Genomic DNA, 17,871 nt, shown 5'->3' on the forward strand with positions numbered 1-17,871 from the left:
TCCCATAGTAAAAACATTTACTCCCAATCACCACAAAATGTAATAATCAATTAAGCATTTCAAAATCACATTGAACTAGCCTTACTCCCAACTTACATATTCCCAGTATGACAAATTAAACCTTAATACTGAAGGCATATTTACCATTATACCAACGACATGCAATAAAGAAGTGCTCTTTCAAAACCTTACTGCCCAACACAGTAGCCACTGGCCACATATGGCTACTGAACACTGGAAATGTGACTAGTCCAAACTGAGATGTGTTGTAAGTGTAAAATACACACTGTATTTTAAAGACTTACTACAAAAAGGAGACTGAAAAATATTTAGCTTTGCGTATTAATTACACGTTGAAATGATCTTTTAGATATATTGGTTTAAATAAAATACATACTATTAATCCCACCTCTTTTTAAACAGACTCAATGTGGCTACTAGAACATTTCAAATTGCATACGCAGCTCATATGATATTTCTATTGGAAAGAGTTGCTCTAGAAAAACATTTAGAGCTTTTGAGGGGGAGGTAAGTATGCGTCAGAAGACAGGGCTCTGAATAACTTCTGTTATAGTTCCCTGTTGCCATCTCTTTTATATACTGGTCACTTTGCAGGAGTCTTTAGTACGGGTGGAAAAGCTGTAACACAAAGTCATCACCGTACTCCTGAGAGATAACACAATCGTACGGACCCTCCAACCATGCTTGCTTTCTGCAGCTGCTGCTTTCATAAGAAGCTACAGCATGTGCCAGCCAAGAAGCAAAGTTTTAAATGACAGCAGTTAAGGATAATTTTAATTATCCAGCAGTTCTGGATGATTTCCCCCTGTGGAGCAAAAAGGCCTCAGAGCTTTAAGTATGGTTTCACTGAACCTTTGGACAAGGTATCTAGATGAAAGCAAGGGCAGAAAAAAGGATCACAGGTGATCCAGGGATTGAACTGAGTTTAAGGAAGACCCCTAGGGTGATCTGCTTCAAGTGGGAACCCTTAAGCCATCAGTGTGAGCCCTGGATCTAATCGCAACGTAACCCCACCTGCACCTGTGGAATGTGTATTACCTGAGCATTTGCTTTTAATCATTAGCATCGCTGGGTGTCGCACCTTCTGTGTATTGGAATATTTCTGGTGACGGATTTGTTATCCAGAGCAGTGCTGTCCAATACAGCAGCCACTAACCCCACAGATGGCTATGGGGCTGTTGAACTGTGGCTAGTGTGACTGGGAAGCTCAACTTCATTTTAGTTAACTGAAATTTAAATTCACACACGTGGCTAGGGCTGCTGTACTGGCCGGGAAAGGTCTACAGCCTTGCTTCCCCAAGTGTGGTGTGCAGACCAGCAGCACAAGTACCTCTGGGAGTTTATTAGAAACACAAGGTATTTCTGACTCCTGAGTTTGTGTCCCAGTGATTGAAGCAACTGGAGAAACTCATTTAGCCACTTTCCAATCCTGATTTAAATTTCTAGGGGAGAAAATTTGATGGGCTCAGCCTAGTCAGCAAAGGTGGGCGACAGGGTAGCCGGCTCACGTAACACCAGAATGGCTGCAGCTCCCACCCTTGAACTGTAGGTGATGGGGGCAGAGAAGAGAGCATAGGCAGATACTTCCAAAAAATTGAAAATTCCCACTTAAAGTTACCCAAATTCCTAAAAAGTTATGTGCCATTTGTTGCATAAATGTTTTGAAATTTCCTCGTGGCATAATGAGGCATTAGATCTATTCAGCCCATTTTATCAACATCATCATATAAAAATAATTCAGAACCCCAGCTTTTCCTTGCAGCTGGTGTTTTGCTGCTCACCTCTATTACTTTCCAAACCCTGTTTGGAAAATGAGCTTTTTGGGGGTAACACAGGGAGTGAGAAGTTAAAGGTCTGCAATGCTTTAGTATATATACATATGTACGTGTATATACACACACGTATATACATCCTGCAGTAACAGCATCTCCAGGTGATTCCTATGTACCTTAACGTCTGGAAAGCACTGACCCAGAGTAGGGGGTCTTAGCTGAATACTACACTGTATAAAAAGTTAGCACATATGTGTGTGTACAGGTGTACGTGTGTGTATATACATGCTTTACCCCTTTCCTTCCCCTGGAGACAATGCCCACACTTTTTCCTTAGATCTTCCAAGGAGTTTGTGATCCAAAACAGAGAAGTTTTATCCTATAGAAATGCAGCCCCATAAAGTAGGAAAGCAGATTTCATTGAACAAAGAAAAACTTTTAAATTACCCTTTGTTATGCAGGCACACTCTTCAATTCATGATGGGGAGAACCTGGCCATCCACGGCTTTGAGGTTCTTCTGCTGGGTTCTCAGTTCTTCACCCAGGCTAACCACACAGTACCTTCTTCTAGACTGTTTTTGTTTCAAAATACCACATGTACACGCATTAGCACAGATAAGAAGTTAGTATAACATTTAGATATATTCTATTTTGTGTTATACACCCATACCCACACCCTGATTTTTTAGTGCAAAAGTGGCCACAAAATGCACTTGAGTGCAAATACATACCGGTTTGTGCTAATTTGTACAGCCTGGAACAACTGGTGGAGCTTTAAGTACTGAAGTGCTGTTGCAGCTGCTACCAATTTTTCGGTTGATTCAGGAATCAACCAAGAAAAAAAAATTTTTTATTAGTATCATAGATGTCTAGTTGTTATCTACAACATGTAACCATGAAGATTCGGGAATCAACCAGGTATCTTTTTAATTAGTATAATGGCAGTCTAGTTACAATCTCCTACGTGAAACCATGAACAAAAACAGTTGATGGCCAGACGGTGGTTATTTAGCTTACTTTTCCATCAGTAAATAGCGCTGGTTTTATATTATAATAAAAAAACACTCCTCCTTTATTATTTGTCTGGCAAACATTTAGGAAACAAAGATTTCTTTTTTCAAAGATACTTTTATGTTGAGGATGCGGCTGCCGTCAGGCTTCGTAAACCTGCCTCACGGGAATCCTGCCCCCCGGCCCCCGCCTCACACCCCAACTTGGTTAACAACAAGATGCTATGGCAATGATTTATTCCCAGTTGACTAAGTCCCTAGCATTAGATATGTCCCCAAGTCTCAAAATGGCTCTAAGAATCTGCCTTGAATCATTATCCTCCACTGTGGTTTAAGAGGAGACATGCACAAACTGGTAGTCAGCTAATGCAGTCAGGAAAATTAACTCGTCACAAACAGCCACAAATATCAATACTTCGAAAATGAAAGTTTAGCCTCACTTTTTTTTTTGTAATGTAAATTTATAAATGCAGAAGTACAGAACGCACTTGCACCATGCAGAGTTAGGTTCCCTCAATAAATACTTTCTCACTCATCAGTCTGGTGAAGAATAACTTCCTAGCACTGGAAGGTACAAATAGACAAATGATACATTTAATACATTTGGCCCTGGTGGCAAAAGATTCTTCAGAAATCAGCCAGCTGAAAGGGTAATTCACCAGGAGGGTTCTCATCTTTTTTTAACCTCTGCAACGTGACAGACATCATTAAAACACCAGGGCTAAGATACAATTTTCCATCTTGTTTCCACTGCCAGACACAGGATGAATGTCATCCACATTCCCATGGTGGAGTAGGGTGGCTTTTCTCTATCCCTTTCTTTTCCATCCAGAAGGCACGCTGGAAGGCAAGTGAGTGGTGCTACTGTAAGAATAACCTTGATGCCAGTCTAACATGGTCAATCAGTCATACAATTGGACACGCCATCATATTATCTCACGCCCGGTCACGACACACCTTTTCTGAGGATCTCTCATTCACTTAGTTTCTCGCCTTCAGTAGGGCCAACATTCTCATTTGCGTTCAGTTTAAGTATTTATTTCATTTATTAACATAACCGGTAGAACTGAGTTTTTAAAAATATTTATTATATTTTGTTCTAGAAATGATGGTACAATTACGTCACACACCTTTGGGAAGGCATATTTATGCTTTCACACCAGAGCAAAGTTTTATGCATGGCCAGAACTGGAAATACCTAAGCTGTGAATAACAAAGGATAATGCTGTTGAGAGGAGGAGCCCTTGTAAGTTTTCAAAAGCTTTCTTGTCTATCATTTATTTTCGGGCAGATATCAATCAGTCTAGTGGAAGGAGTTCTGAACATAAAAGGCACCTAGAGTAAAAGTTAGACCTTAACTAACAAAAAGAGGTGCACATGTTTACATCAAGAAACAAAAAGCCCTATTGTTGAAACTCTCCTGCAGGCCAATGATAATAATAAATGCAAAAGCTATTGCAACTGAAAAGTCTATAAACACTTACCTGAACCTGGTTCATGAGCTGGATAATGACAATCACTTTGTGTTTTTAAACTTGTGGATGTTTTATCACCATTTAAACAAGCATGAGTACTGTTATTTATATTCACAGGTTTTAGGGGGAAGGGTCACTCTAATTATTTATCCATAGCCAAGATTTGTTTTGTTTTCTCTTAAAATGCATTGCTATGTACTCCATTCATGGATGTGTTAAAAATTACTGTTGTCCTTCGAAGAATGTAGCAAAACCTAAAACTGCTGCTTTAAACCAAATTCCTTTAAATGACTATAGAGCCAGTAAAGCTGACGTTTTACTATGATTTAAGCACCTGAAATATATTCTAACCAACTGATGTTCTCTGAGCTAGAATTAGGATCCTCAAAATTTGTATGCATGTACAAATATTGCAAATTAAGCTAATAAAAACTTGAAAAATACAAATAGTTTTTTAGTACAAAGATCCAAAATCCACATAGGGGTCTGTACTAAGAGGAAAATGAACAGGAAGCCAGCCAACATGTGTCTGCATTTTCTAATCTGGAGACAAAGGCCTCAGCGGAGCCAGGTGGTATTCAGCTGGGTCTGGTTCTTGATGCTGGTATCCATTTTTAGCACTTCGCGAATAGCCATGGTCGCGTAGGTAGAAGGAGGGAGAGAAAAATCCATCTTCAGAGCTCTGTATTTGCCTTCTGCCCGGCAAGAAAGAACAGTCAGAAAGTAAGGCAGCTGCAGACAGACTGGGGCGAGTCACATAATCTCTATACAGATAAAAGAACTGTGCTCCTTTCTTCAGCCTACTTCCCATGGGGCCTCAGAAAATGAGGCATGGAAGTAAGAGATCTGTGAGTGAAGGATCCAGCTGAATCCCTAAAGTAATTCTACCTGGAACCTTCATAGAAAGGGCAAATGACAGAAGAGCATAGGAGAGAAACACACGTAAAATGAAAAAAAAAAAAAGTTTACAGCACAGGGTAAAAACAGACAAAGGAATGGCAAGAAGAATTTGACAATGAAAAGGCATTTTAGACTCTCTTGCTGGGTTTTCACTTAACTTTGTTAACTCTCTATGGGAGTGGGGAGGATATTCAATCACCTAATATCACAACCTTCTATAATGTTCATTCATTTTCAGTGGGAAATACTCTTTTAATCACTGACCTCCAACTGTAATCATAAAACAAAGATGACAAAACACAAAACAGAAATCATAGAGTGGGTTGGGAGATGGTGGTGATTATAAGATTTTTTTTTTTTAAGTATGTTTTTGTATGAGAAAACATTTCAAAGTTGACCCAGGACTGATGGCTGAGTAAACTTACCAGAAGCAAACACTGGTGGTGGTTTCCCTTCTAGGTTGTCCACATCTGTGTTGAAGAGTGGAATTTTAGGATCATCATATGCAACGACTTCCCTTTGAAACACATAAAGAAAAGTGTGAGTGTGAATTTCCATAACAGGCACTAAGTTACTCATCACCATTTGTTTAGCAAGGAAAACACACAGGCCTAGTGTAAATAATTCTAGGTGGGAGTATTCAATAACAGAATACAGCCATATTTTATATATAAATACTATATAGCAAGGTGACAGATGATGCCAGCCTATGGTAAAAATAAAAAATGTTTCCCTAGGATGGAAATTCCTTTTGTATGTAGTTGGTAAGTAGTAAACTTCACTTGGCAGAGATGCAATTGAATTAATCACAGCATCTGTACTTTCTCCAGAGCGGTTATCACCACTAACAACACCATGTTGCTGTGAGAAACTGCTCTCTGGCAAGACGGAGGCCAAGTCTGTCAGCCTCTCCCCACAATCCAGAGAAGAGGAGGGAAAAGGAAAAGGGAGAAGAGATGGAGAGAAGGAAGAGAGAATTTCCTGACAGGGGGCAACTAGTCCAGGCTTTAATTTTTTTAGTTATCAAATAAAGCTTTACATAATACTAGGTATTAAAGTATTTTGAAATGGGTAATACAAGTATCGTTTTCTCTTTAGAAACATGATAATGAAACAACCATATCAGTGTGGGACTCATAGCTAATTCTGAGTAAGATAACTTGAAAATCTCAGTTTTTTAGGAATAGGGAAAAAGTTCATTCTCTGCACATCGCTTTAATAATTTAGCAATGTCAGTAAGATGTAAACTTAGCCACTTTCACTATATATTTGAATTCCTTTATCTCTTGATAATTTGAAAAATACCAGGTAGTAGCAGTAATGAGAACAGTATTTAATAACAACAATAACACTTTTATGCCAGGCTGTAAGCAATGAAAAATATTTATATAATGAAAAAGGTTAAAATCTAGTAGTTCAGTTCTATTTCATTCCAGACTATTACTCACCAGCTGACATTCTGAGGACGAATAATGATCTTTCGGTAGGCCCCTGATAAGGAATAATCTCTAATTTTGTGTCTCATGTTGTCAATATCAAGATTGTCCGCTGTGAGCATTTCCCTGTAGGCTTCACTAACTAATATAAAACAAAATCAGTTGGAATGCAGCACGTCAGCAAGCTACCTTGAACTACAGAGAGTAACGTAAATTCTGTCACCTTAACAAAATTAATCATCTCAATTTACAATCCAATCTGTTCTCTGGAATTAAAACGTACTGACTTGCTAACTAGTACTAGGTGTCTCCAGTTTAGGTTTGGCCGACTTGTAGGTTATTTTTGCAACCAGGCACAGTACCCGGGGTTAAGGGTCCCAAGGTGGCTACAAAAGGCCATTTCATCAGAAGTTACTCAACTACAATGTATATGTACTCAGAGTTGGAAGAGACCATATACAGTACAGAGCCTCAGACTCCTTCCGGAAGAAGATAGTTATAAATAAATGTATAAAAATAAGAGACCTGGGAACACCATCTGGCTCACCCTCGCACCTGATGTAGAAACTTTTTTACAACACCAGAGAGAGACAGTCATCCAGCCTTTGCTTGCATGTTGCCATTTACGGGGAGCTACTACTTTGTGAGGCACGCAATTATTGGAAAATGTTTTCTGTGCCATGCTGAAATATGTTTTCGTGTGACTTCTGTCGACTGCTTTGGAACACAGATTAATTGCCTTCTTCCACATGTGCTCGTAAGTACTGGGCCTTTAAGCCATGATCTCCTCTAGACCAACAAGTGCCTCCAACTGTCCCTCCTTTGATATTTCTGTACTCCCCACCGACCCCTCATCTGCCTTGGGTAACAGGCTTACGTTAATAGCAACACCGGATACTTTTCATGTAGACTACCACCAAACTGGTCTTTTCCACCTGTACACTTCATCTTTGAACGTAAACATGAGAATTTACATTTAACCCTATTAAATGCCCTCTGCGGTTCTTTTTAAATACTTATTTTCCATATAATTAATATTAACTGTTAGGGGTTATACTACTTGCAAATATGATAAGCAGATTTCTTTACTCATGTCATTCGTAAAAAACATTGGTTAGACCAGGGTCAAGGAAAGACTCCCTCACGACCCACTTGTGAGGACAGCAGGGATCCCTATCTGAGCACTGCTGACACCAAGTGTGCCTACGTCATGAATCCACATGCCTGAACCACCACCCAGCCAGTCTGTGAGCCCCCGTCTTGGCCACGGGGTCTCCACAATCGGCTCTGTCAAAGGCTAAGCTGAATGTGTGTTTTAACTGATACTAACTAGCCCAAAGTTTCTGAGCTTGAGAGGTACCAGAAAGAAGAAAAGAATGCTTTCTTTTTCTCTCTTGGAAAGAGGGCAAGTGTGGCTCCAAGCATCTCAGTGCCTTCCTTCTCTACCTCCTGGTACTGGTCTCCGGTTCCTCACTGCACCTTCTGTGCCATCCACGCAGCACAGGCAGGCCACCCTCCCTTGTCTACCGCCCTTATTCAATCTCCCTCCTCTTGTCTAGTCCTTTTCCAGGAGGCCAACCTCACACAGCGGTTTGATTAGTCAACAGGTAAATGGCAGACTACCACTCAACTCTTTTATAAGTATTTGTCTTATCAAAGAAGGGTGTTAATCCTAATCATTCTGTAATTTCAAAGAATATAATGTTGATAAGTAAACTAATTCTGGGCTCTTGAGAAAAGATGTTTTAACAGGAAAACACCTCCGACAGACCAGCCCTGGTGAGGAGTAAACTTCCAGGGTCAGTTCTAACCAGGGTAGGCCCATGCTCAGGGCTGCTTCCTTTTTTTCAATTTCTGAATCCTTCAACAGTAAAAGTTCCAATTCCCCTGTCAAAATGGCATCCATGCAGGTACAGAAGTAATTCTTATCAGCCTCTGGGGAATGGGAAATAAGGGTAGGGAATGCTAAGTTTCCAGTTTATAAACTTCTGAGCCCACTGACTCTTAAAACACAATGAACAGATATTACTTAATGCGGTTTTTTAAAAAAAAAAGGTTGAAAATGCAATGTTATAGTAGAATTATCCATTCTCTTTCTCAATGACTCTTTCCAAACCCTTCCATCCTTAGTAAGAATTAGTGAATTTCAGAAAGTTAAAATACAGTGCCAATAATAAGAGTCACGGCAATAATGATACCAACGCTATCACCACCACGACCACCTTCACCACCTGGTTTCTTAATGTAAATCATCCATCTGAATGCATCTATTTCAGGGAGACTTTTATAAGCAAACACGGCTTATGTATGTTTGAAATCTGAACATTTTTTCAAGTCGGATGGAAATTAAGGTTCTAAAATCGTATTTAAAATACTGATTTTTTTTTTCCCCTCTCTCGACTCTTGGCTGCCAGTGGCTTAATTATGTCCGACTTTAACTACCTTCCCCAGAGGAAACTTACTTTTATGCTGGGGGTAGATAACATCAAAACCAGGCAAGGGCATTACCACATCATGGATGGAGTAATTATTAACATCGTCTTCCTCAATACAGGCGGCTGCGGCTGAAAAGATACCAATGGATAAATTAAGAAGAATTAAGAAAACAGGCAGTATTTCCACAAGCCCAACCTTCTAAAATTACACATCTAAGTAATCAGAAATGCAAGCGCGCCCAGGTTCAGTGCCCCATGAAGCTCAGAGCAATTAATTTGGAATATATGCCTTTCTGTCTTTTCTATTCTACCCGAAAAATAAATATCGTGGATTCAGAAAAAGTAGAAAACTAAAAATAATCTATTTCTCAGCTGCACCCTCACATTTTAGGACTCCTGACTTTTAGCTTCTTTTTCCTCATCAGACAACACTACAAAATACTATTTAGAAAGTTATCACAGATGAATGCATTTTGCTAAAAGCATAAACAATGGGGAAAAAAAAAAAAACCCGTCTGTATTTAGTGGATGTGGTGGCACAGGGGACACGAAAATACACCAGATGTGAACAATATTGGGTGAGGAAAAATTAAATCAGGAAAAGATTAATTAAAGTTTCCATACAAATGAAAAGCTATAGTGCATTTACTGGGCACACCTGCAGATGAGCAGACTGTCTCCAGGAAGTAGACAGGAAGAACATGGACTTTGGAAACAGACTTGATTTGATTCCCAGACTTCTATTTTTTTAAAAAATTAATATTTATTTATTTATTTATGGCCACACTGAGTGGCACGTGGAATCTTAGTTCCCCGACCAGGGATCGAATCCATGTCCCCAGCAGTGGACGCACGGAGTCTTAACCACTGGCCCGCTAGGGAAGTCCTAGCCTTCTCTCTTCTTTTATCCAGCTGTGGAACCTTGGGGCAAGTGACTGAACCTCGTGTGAGGAACAGAGAGAATGCTTCACAGTAATACTGAGCTTTAAACTAGAAGATGCAGGTAAAGGGCTTACTCAGCACAAGGCCCGGCACACAGTAAGGGCTCAACAGCAGATGGGACTGTTTGCATGTCTTATGAACATTTCAGGCACGGAGTGTGCACTAAATGCCTATGATATCACAGCCCCATGTAAAGTGCGCTCCAATCTTGTGTTGACTTAAAGAAACTCTTTAAGACTGGCCAACAACAGCAGGGAGGCTGAAGTACACCCAGAAGTGTAGAGAAGTATTAGCTAGACCCAGATTAGGGTTTGCAAAGAGATCTTAGGCAACACTTAGTCCAAATCTTATCCTAGTTGAGAAAATGGAAGCCCGGAGAGAGTCAGGGGCATATTTTCAAATCAGATGCCTATTTTTCATTACATATGACAGATCCATACCTGTCAGTCTGAGCTTACAATGTCTTTCCATTTCAAGCTTACCAGGCAGCTATCTTAAGCAGCAGCCAGGCTGGATTTTAAGCACTAGTGTCAAATAACTGAACCCAACTTTGGGTGAGCAAGGATGCTGTCTGCCCTTTTACCTCCTTTGAGAACAAGGTCCCCCGGGACAGGGTTCAGTCCGTACTCTTCAATCCTCTTGCTCACCATGTTGTTCCACACATAGCTCTGATAGCTATGAATATACATTAAGCGATTGTTTCTTGGTATCTGACGGGAGGAAAAATAAAACAGGCAAGAGAAAAAATATATACATTCCAAATATTAACAGTACTGTACCTTCCAAGACATCCCACTTGTTTAGTGGTGCCCCTAGTTCCAGAAACTCGTAACTTCAATCTCCCATTTTTCTAACAGCCTGTAGAAACAGTAACTGACACACGGCCACCAATTTTAGAGGCGGAACCCCTCAGACTAGGGGGTGTTCATGACCAGGAGCAGCTGCAGCGGCTCCCGTTTTGCACCCCCAGTTCAGACGTTCACGTGAAGAAAGCAAGTGCTTTGGAATTTATACCCTAAATCAAAGATACAGACTTCAAACTCAAGGAATTGACACCTCAGTCATAGAGCTAACAGTGCTTTCTAATTCTATGGAAGGAGAAAGCCTGTATGACTGAACTGACGACTAATTTCCTGCAGCAGGAATCCTGAGTTTTCTATACATCTGGGGGAGAGTAATCAAGACTTACAGTTAGGAGTTAAACTTTAGTCTATCTGTACTATACAACGCAAACACCAGTACAGGCTACACTTACCATGATGCTACCCAGTCTTGAACCACCACAGAGAAACCACACTAAAATGTAGTCATTTAGACCACTTACCGTGCAACCCTCTCACGGAAGCAGGTTACAGCTCTGATGCCAGACAGACTAAGAGAAATGAACTAACTCTATGATGGGTTCTGAATTTCTCAAATACCAAGACACTTAATTTAAACTTCCTTGTAGGTATTTTCCACACACACGCTTTCCTCGTGCCTTGCATGTTAACCACCACTGCCCCACTGCCTGCACCCACCCCCCTCCCCTATCACCACCCAGGGTCTGAGCAAGGATCCCGCAGGCAACACCCCTCTCAGAGATCGCCAAAGGATCCTTATTTACCTTCTGTTCTTCCAAATTTTAGTAAAATATTTAAAGATAAAAAGTTCAAAGCATTGAGCCACCTCGAGTCAGCGCCTGACTTCACAAATTGCACTCACTATGCCAAACGCAGAGACTATATTCTTCAGTCCGTACTTTGAAAGTCCTCGGAGAAGCTGCCCCTCCACACACCTTTTGACAGGTAGTTTTCGGAGGGCAGCGGCTGGGTCTTTGGTCTTCGCCCATTCCTCCCTGCATTTAACCAAGTACCCCTTTTCAGCTGGTGGGGGGAAGAAAAGCTGTGATTAAACAATGTATCCAAAAGACAGTTCTGTAACTTAAAACACTTCACAGAGAACACAAAATTAGAAAGTGCTATTTGTAAGAGAGATACTCTGAAGAGCTTCTGGGCACCTGAGAATAACCATCAGAAAGTGAAAAGATGGGAAGGCCAGAAAGTTTACGGAACCAGATGGCTTTCAACATGCTACCACCCCAGGACTTAAAGCCAATGACTGTTCATTATCAAGCTGACTCAACATCAGACAAAACCTTGGCAGTCCTTTCTTCCTTCCCTCTCTTTTTCTATTGTATTGTCAAATTTAATGGGTTACTTTCCGTAAAATTAGACAACCTTATCTCTTTTAACTTGCAAATGAATAATTATCCAAAGTGGGCATAATTATTTTGCTGATTTGTAAAGTGGTACTTAAATCCTTTTCCATACAGTATGACATTAGAGTTTTTAATGAACTCTTCAAACTTGAAAATCCTCAGTGTGTTTTTGCCAAGTTTTTATATTGTATTACATTTTGCTTTAACAAATTAACCACCAGTGAAATCTGTTTGGATTCCTGTATGTTCAGATATTTAATACTGCATGGAGAAAAGGAAATGAATGGATTCATTTATGAATTAATAAATTAGATGAGCTAAAGACCTGAAAATAAGATATAAATGATAAATCTCAAATATATACATAAAACTTGTGTAAAAAAAGACATAAACTATACTTTTTACTTTAAAAAGTTTTAAAAATTCTAAAATAATGACCCCAATTTGTACCTACACTTCAATTCAAAGCAATTCCATGAATACCTAGTCATATATTCTTTTTTTTTCTTAAGATTATTTTTATTCTCACCTCCAGAACGGGGTTTCAATATTAAGTCCATGACTTCAGCCCAGGAATTTTGTAGTATAGCTCTAAAATTAAACAGCATTTATTTTACTTAATTTTGCATTAAGATGAATTTTATTTGCCCAAGCCTGTGGAGTAACAAACCGTATTAACTTTATATATTTTATTAAACTTAAAATAAGCAGAAAAACTAATACAATAACATAGATTTCAAATGTAAATGTCAAAAGAAGAGAAGAAAATTAAAAATATAATGTTTACTCATAACATTTAATATCATTTCACAGTTTTAGAAAGCTGTTATAGTATAAATACTACCTAGTCATGCTTTAAGCTGTTATACATGGTATGATCTATATAAATCAAAGTTGTCTTTATATACTAAAACTTATTTGAAACTTCTCAAAAAACGTCTCCCGTGTTAAATACTTTCTTGCCTAGATAAACAGAATAAATACAACTTATCCTCCTCTATTATTGTTGCCAAAATGGAAGTATCTTTACATTTGCTGATTATAAGTTATACAGGCTTCTTTAAACAGTACATAAGAAAGGTTACCTGATATCTAACCTTTAAAAAATAAACACTGTTAACAATTCAGAGTGTAGTTTTCAAGACTTACTTGATCTTTAAGTGTATGCAGTTTTTTCTTTAACTTTTGTTATACTATCTTTTATCACACAGAGGTTGTATTTCATGTATCATATCTGAACATTTTTTCTAGTTAAGATTTCTGCTCTTGGAGTCATACTTAGAGAGGCCTTCCCTACCATAAGAAAATAAAAATCTCTTCTATTAATTTTTCTGTTTTTCTACTTAACTAGCGTTTTTATGTTTCACGTTTAAGTTAATCTATATGTTTCTGTGTATTAAATTATATAAAATGCTATTTTATCTACTGATGAGATCATATGGATATTTAAGCTACTAATGCAATGAATTAGATTAATAGATATCCCACTGCTGGCCATCCTTGAAGTCCTGGAACAAGCCATGCTCCATCAGTCTTTAAATATACTCCTGAGTGACACATTATTCAGCTGGCTAGGCCTTCAGTAACATTTCCAAAAAAGAGGACAGTATTAATTCAAGACGAGAAACTAGTGTGCCGTATTTCATGGAAAAAGACTTCTGTGCTCAAAAACCTTTGTTATCTGGCTGGCCTCTTGAGTTTGTAAATAGTTTTATTGGAAAACATCCGTGACCCTTAATTTATGTACTATTTCTGGCTACTTTCACACCGTAACAGCAGTGCTGAGTAGCTACTACACACACTCCATGGCCCACAAAGCCTAAATATTTACCTTTACACAGAAAGTCTGCCAACATCTGGTGTAATATATTAAAATTTCTTAACTACGGGACTTTTTAACACTTTTAAGATACTACCACACACGTGAAGGTTCAGTATATATCACCATATTAAAGATGGATATATTTGGTTTATAACAAGCCATCCTATCTGGCTCACCACACATTAAAATGTTTTCTACTTTTCTGACATTATCTGTCCTTCTTCCACCTTCTTTTTTTATTTTTTTAATTTTTAAAAAAAGAAATTTATTTTATTTATTATTTTTGGCTACATTGGGTCTTCATTGCTACGTGTGGGCTTTCTCTAGTTGCAGTGAGCGGGGGCTACTCTTCGTTGTGGTGCGTGGGCTCCTCATTGAGGTGGCCTCTCTTGCTGCGGAGCACGGGCTCTAGGCAGGCCGGTTTCAGTAGTTGTGGCACGTGGGCTCAGTAGTTGTGGCTCACGAGCTCTAGAGCGCAGACTCAGTAGTTGTGGCGCACGGGCTTCGATGCTCCGCGGTGTGTGGGATCCTCCCAGGCCACGGCTCGAACCCGTGTCCCCTGCATTGGCAGGCGGATTCTTAACCATTGTGCCACCAGGGAAGCACTAAGTTTTTTAATATGGTGTAAAAGTAAAGTTCCAACTTCATTTTCTTTTTCTTGCAGGTGGATAGCCAGTATCCCCAAACACTTACTTGTTGAAAAGTTGTCCTTTCGCCAATTGAATGATCTTGTCACCCTTGTCAAAAATCATCTGACCATATATATTAGGATTTGTTCCACTTTTTTTAAAAAAAAGTTTTACTGAGGTATAACTCACATACCACGTAATTTATCCTTTAAGTGCACAACTCAATGACATTTAGTATACTACAGAATTGTGCGACATTACACCATCAATCTTAGAACGTTTTCATCACCCTGAAAAGAAATCCTGACCCGAACCCACCAGCAGCCACTTATTCTCCATGACCTCTGCCCCACCAACTTTCTGATTCTATGGATTTGCCTAGTCTGGACATCTCATACATAATGAATCATACACTATGTTGCCGCTTGTGACTAGCTTCTTTCACTGAGCATGTTTTCAAGATTCATTCAAGTCATAGCATGTATCAGTCCTTCATTCCCTTTTACTGCTGAATAATGTTCCATTGTATTAATATGCCACATTTTGTTTATCCACCTATCAGCTGATAGACATCTGGGTTGTTTCCATAATTTTGGCTGCTATAAATATCAGTGTAAATTTTCATGTTGGACGTATGTATTCAATTCTCTTGAGCATATTCCTAGGAACGCAATAGCTAGGTCATATGGTAACCCTATTATTTAACCGTGTAGGGAAAAGCCAGACTATTTCCCAAAATGGCTGTACCATTTTAGATTTCCACCAGCAGGTCATGAGAGTTCCAAGTTCCCCACGTCCTCATCAATACTTTTCTTTTTCTTCTTTGGCTGCATTGGGTCTTCGTTGCTACACGTGGGCTTTCTCTAGTTGTGGCGAGCCAGGTCTACTCTTCATTGCAGTGGCTTCTCTTGTCGCAGAGCATGGGCTCTAGGTGCACAGGCTTCAGTAGTTGCGGTGCATGGGCTCAGTAGTCGAGGCATGTGGGCTCTAGGGGGCACGGGCTTCAGTAGTTGTGGCTCATGGGCTCTAGAGCACAGGCTCAGTAGTCCTGCCGCACGGGCTTAGTTGCTCCACAGCATGTGGGTTCTTCCCGGACCAGGGATTGAACCCATGTCCCCCGTTTTGGCAGGTGGGTTATTTATTTATTTGTTTGTTTATTTATTTATTTATTTATTATTTTTATTTTTGGCTGCGTTGGATGTTGGTTGCTGTGCGTGGGCTCTCTCTAGTTGTGGCGAGCGTAGGCCACTCCTTGCTGCGGTGTGCGGGCGTCTCATTGCAGTGGCCTCTCGTGTTGCAGAGCACAGGCTCTAGGCATGTGGGCTTCAGCAGCTGCAGCATGCCGGCTCAGCAGTTGTGGCACAGGGGCTGAGTTGCTCCGTGGCACGTGGGATCCTCCCGGACCACAGCTCGAACCCGAGTCCCCTGCATTGGCAGGTAGACTCCTAACCACTGCACCACCAAGGAAGCCTGGCAGGTGGATTCTTAACCACTACACCACCAAGGAAGTCCCCCACCCATACTTATTTATTGTCTGTCTTTCTGATTTTAGCCATTGTACTGGGTGTGAAGTAGTATCTCATTGTGGTTTTGAACTGCTTTTTCCCAGTGATTAGTGATTCCTTAGTGATGTCAAGCATCTTTTTATGTGCTTATTGGCCATTAGTCTATGTTCTATGGACAAATGTCTACTCAGATTCTTTGACCATTTTTAGGTTATCTGTCTTTTTGTTTTTGAGTCGTAACAGTTCTTTAAATATTTTGGATTCAAGTCATTCTTCCACCTTTAAACTATAAACGGAGGGTTTTTTCCTTTAGGTGGTCCTGTGGTGGTAACAGTGGGCTACTCTGAAGCTAGGAAACATTCTTGTGTTATACAAATTGTTGGTTAGGAATTCTGAATGGATTATATACTGACTTTATACTTGGGCATGTTAATGCAATTTTGGTCCTGAATAAATCTGATGTCATTTTCATTAGCTATTTTACATTATCTTTGGAGTGCAAAATTTACAGGGTCCCATGGCCGCTGTTCTGCCGAATTAGCTACAAATTCAACAGGTGATAAGCCTTCCCTTAAATATTCTGTCTCCCAGTACAATTAGCATCTTCATTATCAATGTCCTCTGAACATAAGCAAGATTGAAAATATTATCTTTTATTATCTAATAATAGTGATTATTATTTATTACAGTTTTCTTCCTGGCAACAATTTTTTTCTCTGGTTAGTATATTCTAATTTTAATATATTACTTTCCATTTATTGAGCACTTCCTATCTGCTAGGCATAGAAACAGGTATTGCATAGACTTCATCTTACTTCAGTTTCACCACCCCTGTGAGGCTGGTGTTATCCTTTCCATTTCACAGATGACTAATGTGAGGCTTAGAACTGAAATCTGACTTCAATGCCTGAGGGGCTTTGTTTTGTTTTGCCTTTTTTTTTTTTTTGGCTGAACCGAAAGGCTTGCAGGATCTTAGTTCCCAGGATCTTAGTTCCCCCGACCAGGGACTGAACCCAGGCCCTAGGCAGTGAAAGAGCACAGTCCTAACCACTGGAGCGCCAGGGAATTACCCGCTTCTGCCTGAGCTTTTAACCCTCACAACACTGCCTCAAAGAGGTAGAGGAAATACTACATGATATTTTTCATTTTGTGCTCTTAAAGATGCATGAACAAATGCAACTTCATGGAGTCAGCTGCTGAACCATGGACTGATTCAAGAAGAGCCCCTCTATTCTCAGGGCTGCACCTGACCAACTAGTGAGCTTGGGCAGGCTCCCTAAGCCGAGATTCCATCTTTGCTAAAATAAAGGGTTTGAAGCACCAGGAAGAACAGGAACTAAATAACCTCTCAGGTCACTTCCAACTCAGACTTCCACAGTTCTAACTGCCACGTGAATCATTATTTAGGTAACACAGTCTCTGCTGGACAGCAGGAGAGCATAAGTAAGTTTATAAACCCAAGTATTTACTGATGGGATTCCCACCCTAGCTCGCCCTAGAGGGATTTCCTGTTATCTCAAAGCTAATCAGAGAGTTCTTAAAATAAATTTTACTTGCTAATTGCGTCTTATACCACTTTCTTTAAAGGATGGGGGAAGGGCAGGTACAAGTTTAAGGAACTAGGAAGCACTGTTAACAGAGATCATAAACTACACCGTCTCCTTCAGGCTGCTTTGGGTCTGAGTTACCCAACTGCTACTGTTGGGTCACTTACTGAGCCAAGA

At 39.8% G+C, this 17,871-nt stretch overlaps 1 protein-coding gene across 3 annotated transcripts in view; it reads right to left on the reverse strand.

The window, feature by feature from the left end:
* Positions 1-3,870: 3,870 nt before the first annotated feature.
* PUS7 (pseudouridine synthase 7) overlaps positions 3,871-17,871 on the reverse strand; it is a 106,245-nt gene continuing 92,244 nt past the window's right edge. For all 3 annotated transcript variants that reach the window (XM_060107515.1, XM_060107514.1, XM_060107517.1), the window contains exons 10-16: positions 12,721-12,782; positions 11,696-11,856; positions 10,575-10,701; positions 9,077-9,178; positions 6,627-6,756; positions 5,604-5,695; positions 3,871-4,973 (exon numbers count right to left, since the gene is read on the reverse strand). In XM_060107515.1, coding sequence (XP_059963498.1) covers positions 4,837-4,973; positions 5,604-5,695; positions 6,627-6,756; positions 9,077-9,178; positions 10,575-10,701; positions 11,696-11,856; positions 12,721-12,782 — 811 coding nt within the window. In that variant the 3' untranslated portion in view covers positions 3,871-4,836. The remainder of the gene's footprint in view (positions 4,974-5,603; positions 5,696-6,626; positions 6,757-9,076; positions 9,179-10,574; positions 10,702-11,695; positions 11,857-12,720; positions 12,783-17,871) is intronic.

This window comes from Mesoplodon densirostris, chromosome 9 (genome assembly GCF_025265405.1).
Source record: "Mesoplodon densirostris isolate mMesDen1 chromosome 9, mMesDen1 primary haplotype, whole genome shotgun sequence".
In the NCBI taxonomy this organism is placed as follows: Eukaryota; Metazoa; Chordata; class Mammalia; order Artiodactyla; family Ziphiidae; genus Mesoplodon; species Mesoplodon densirostris.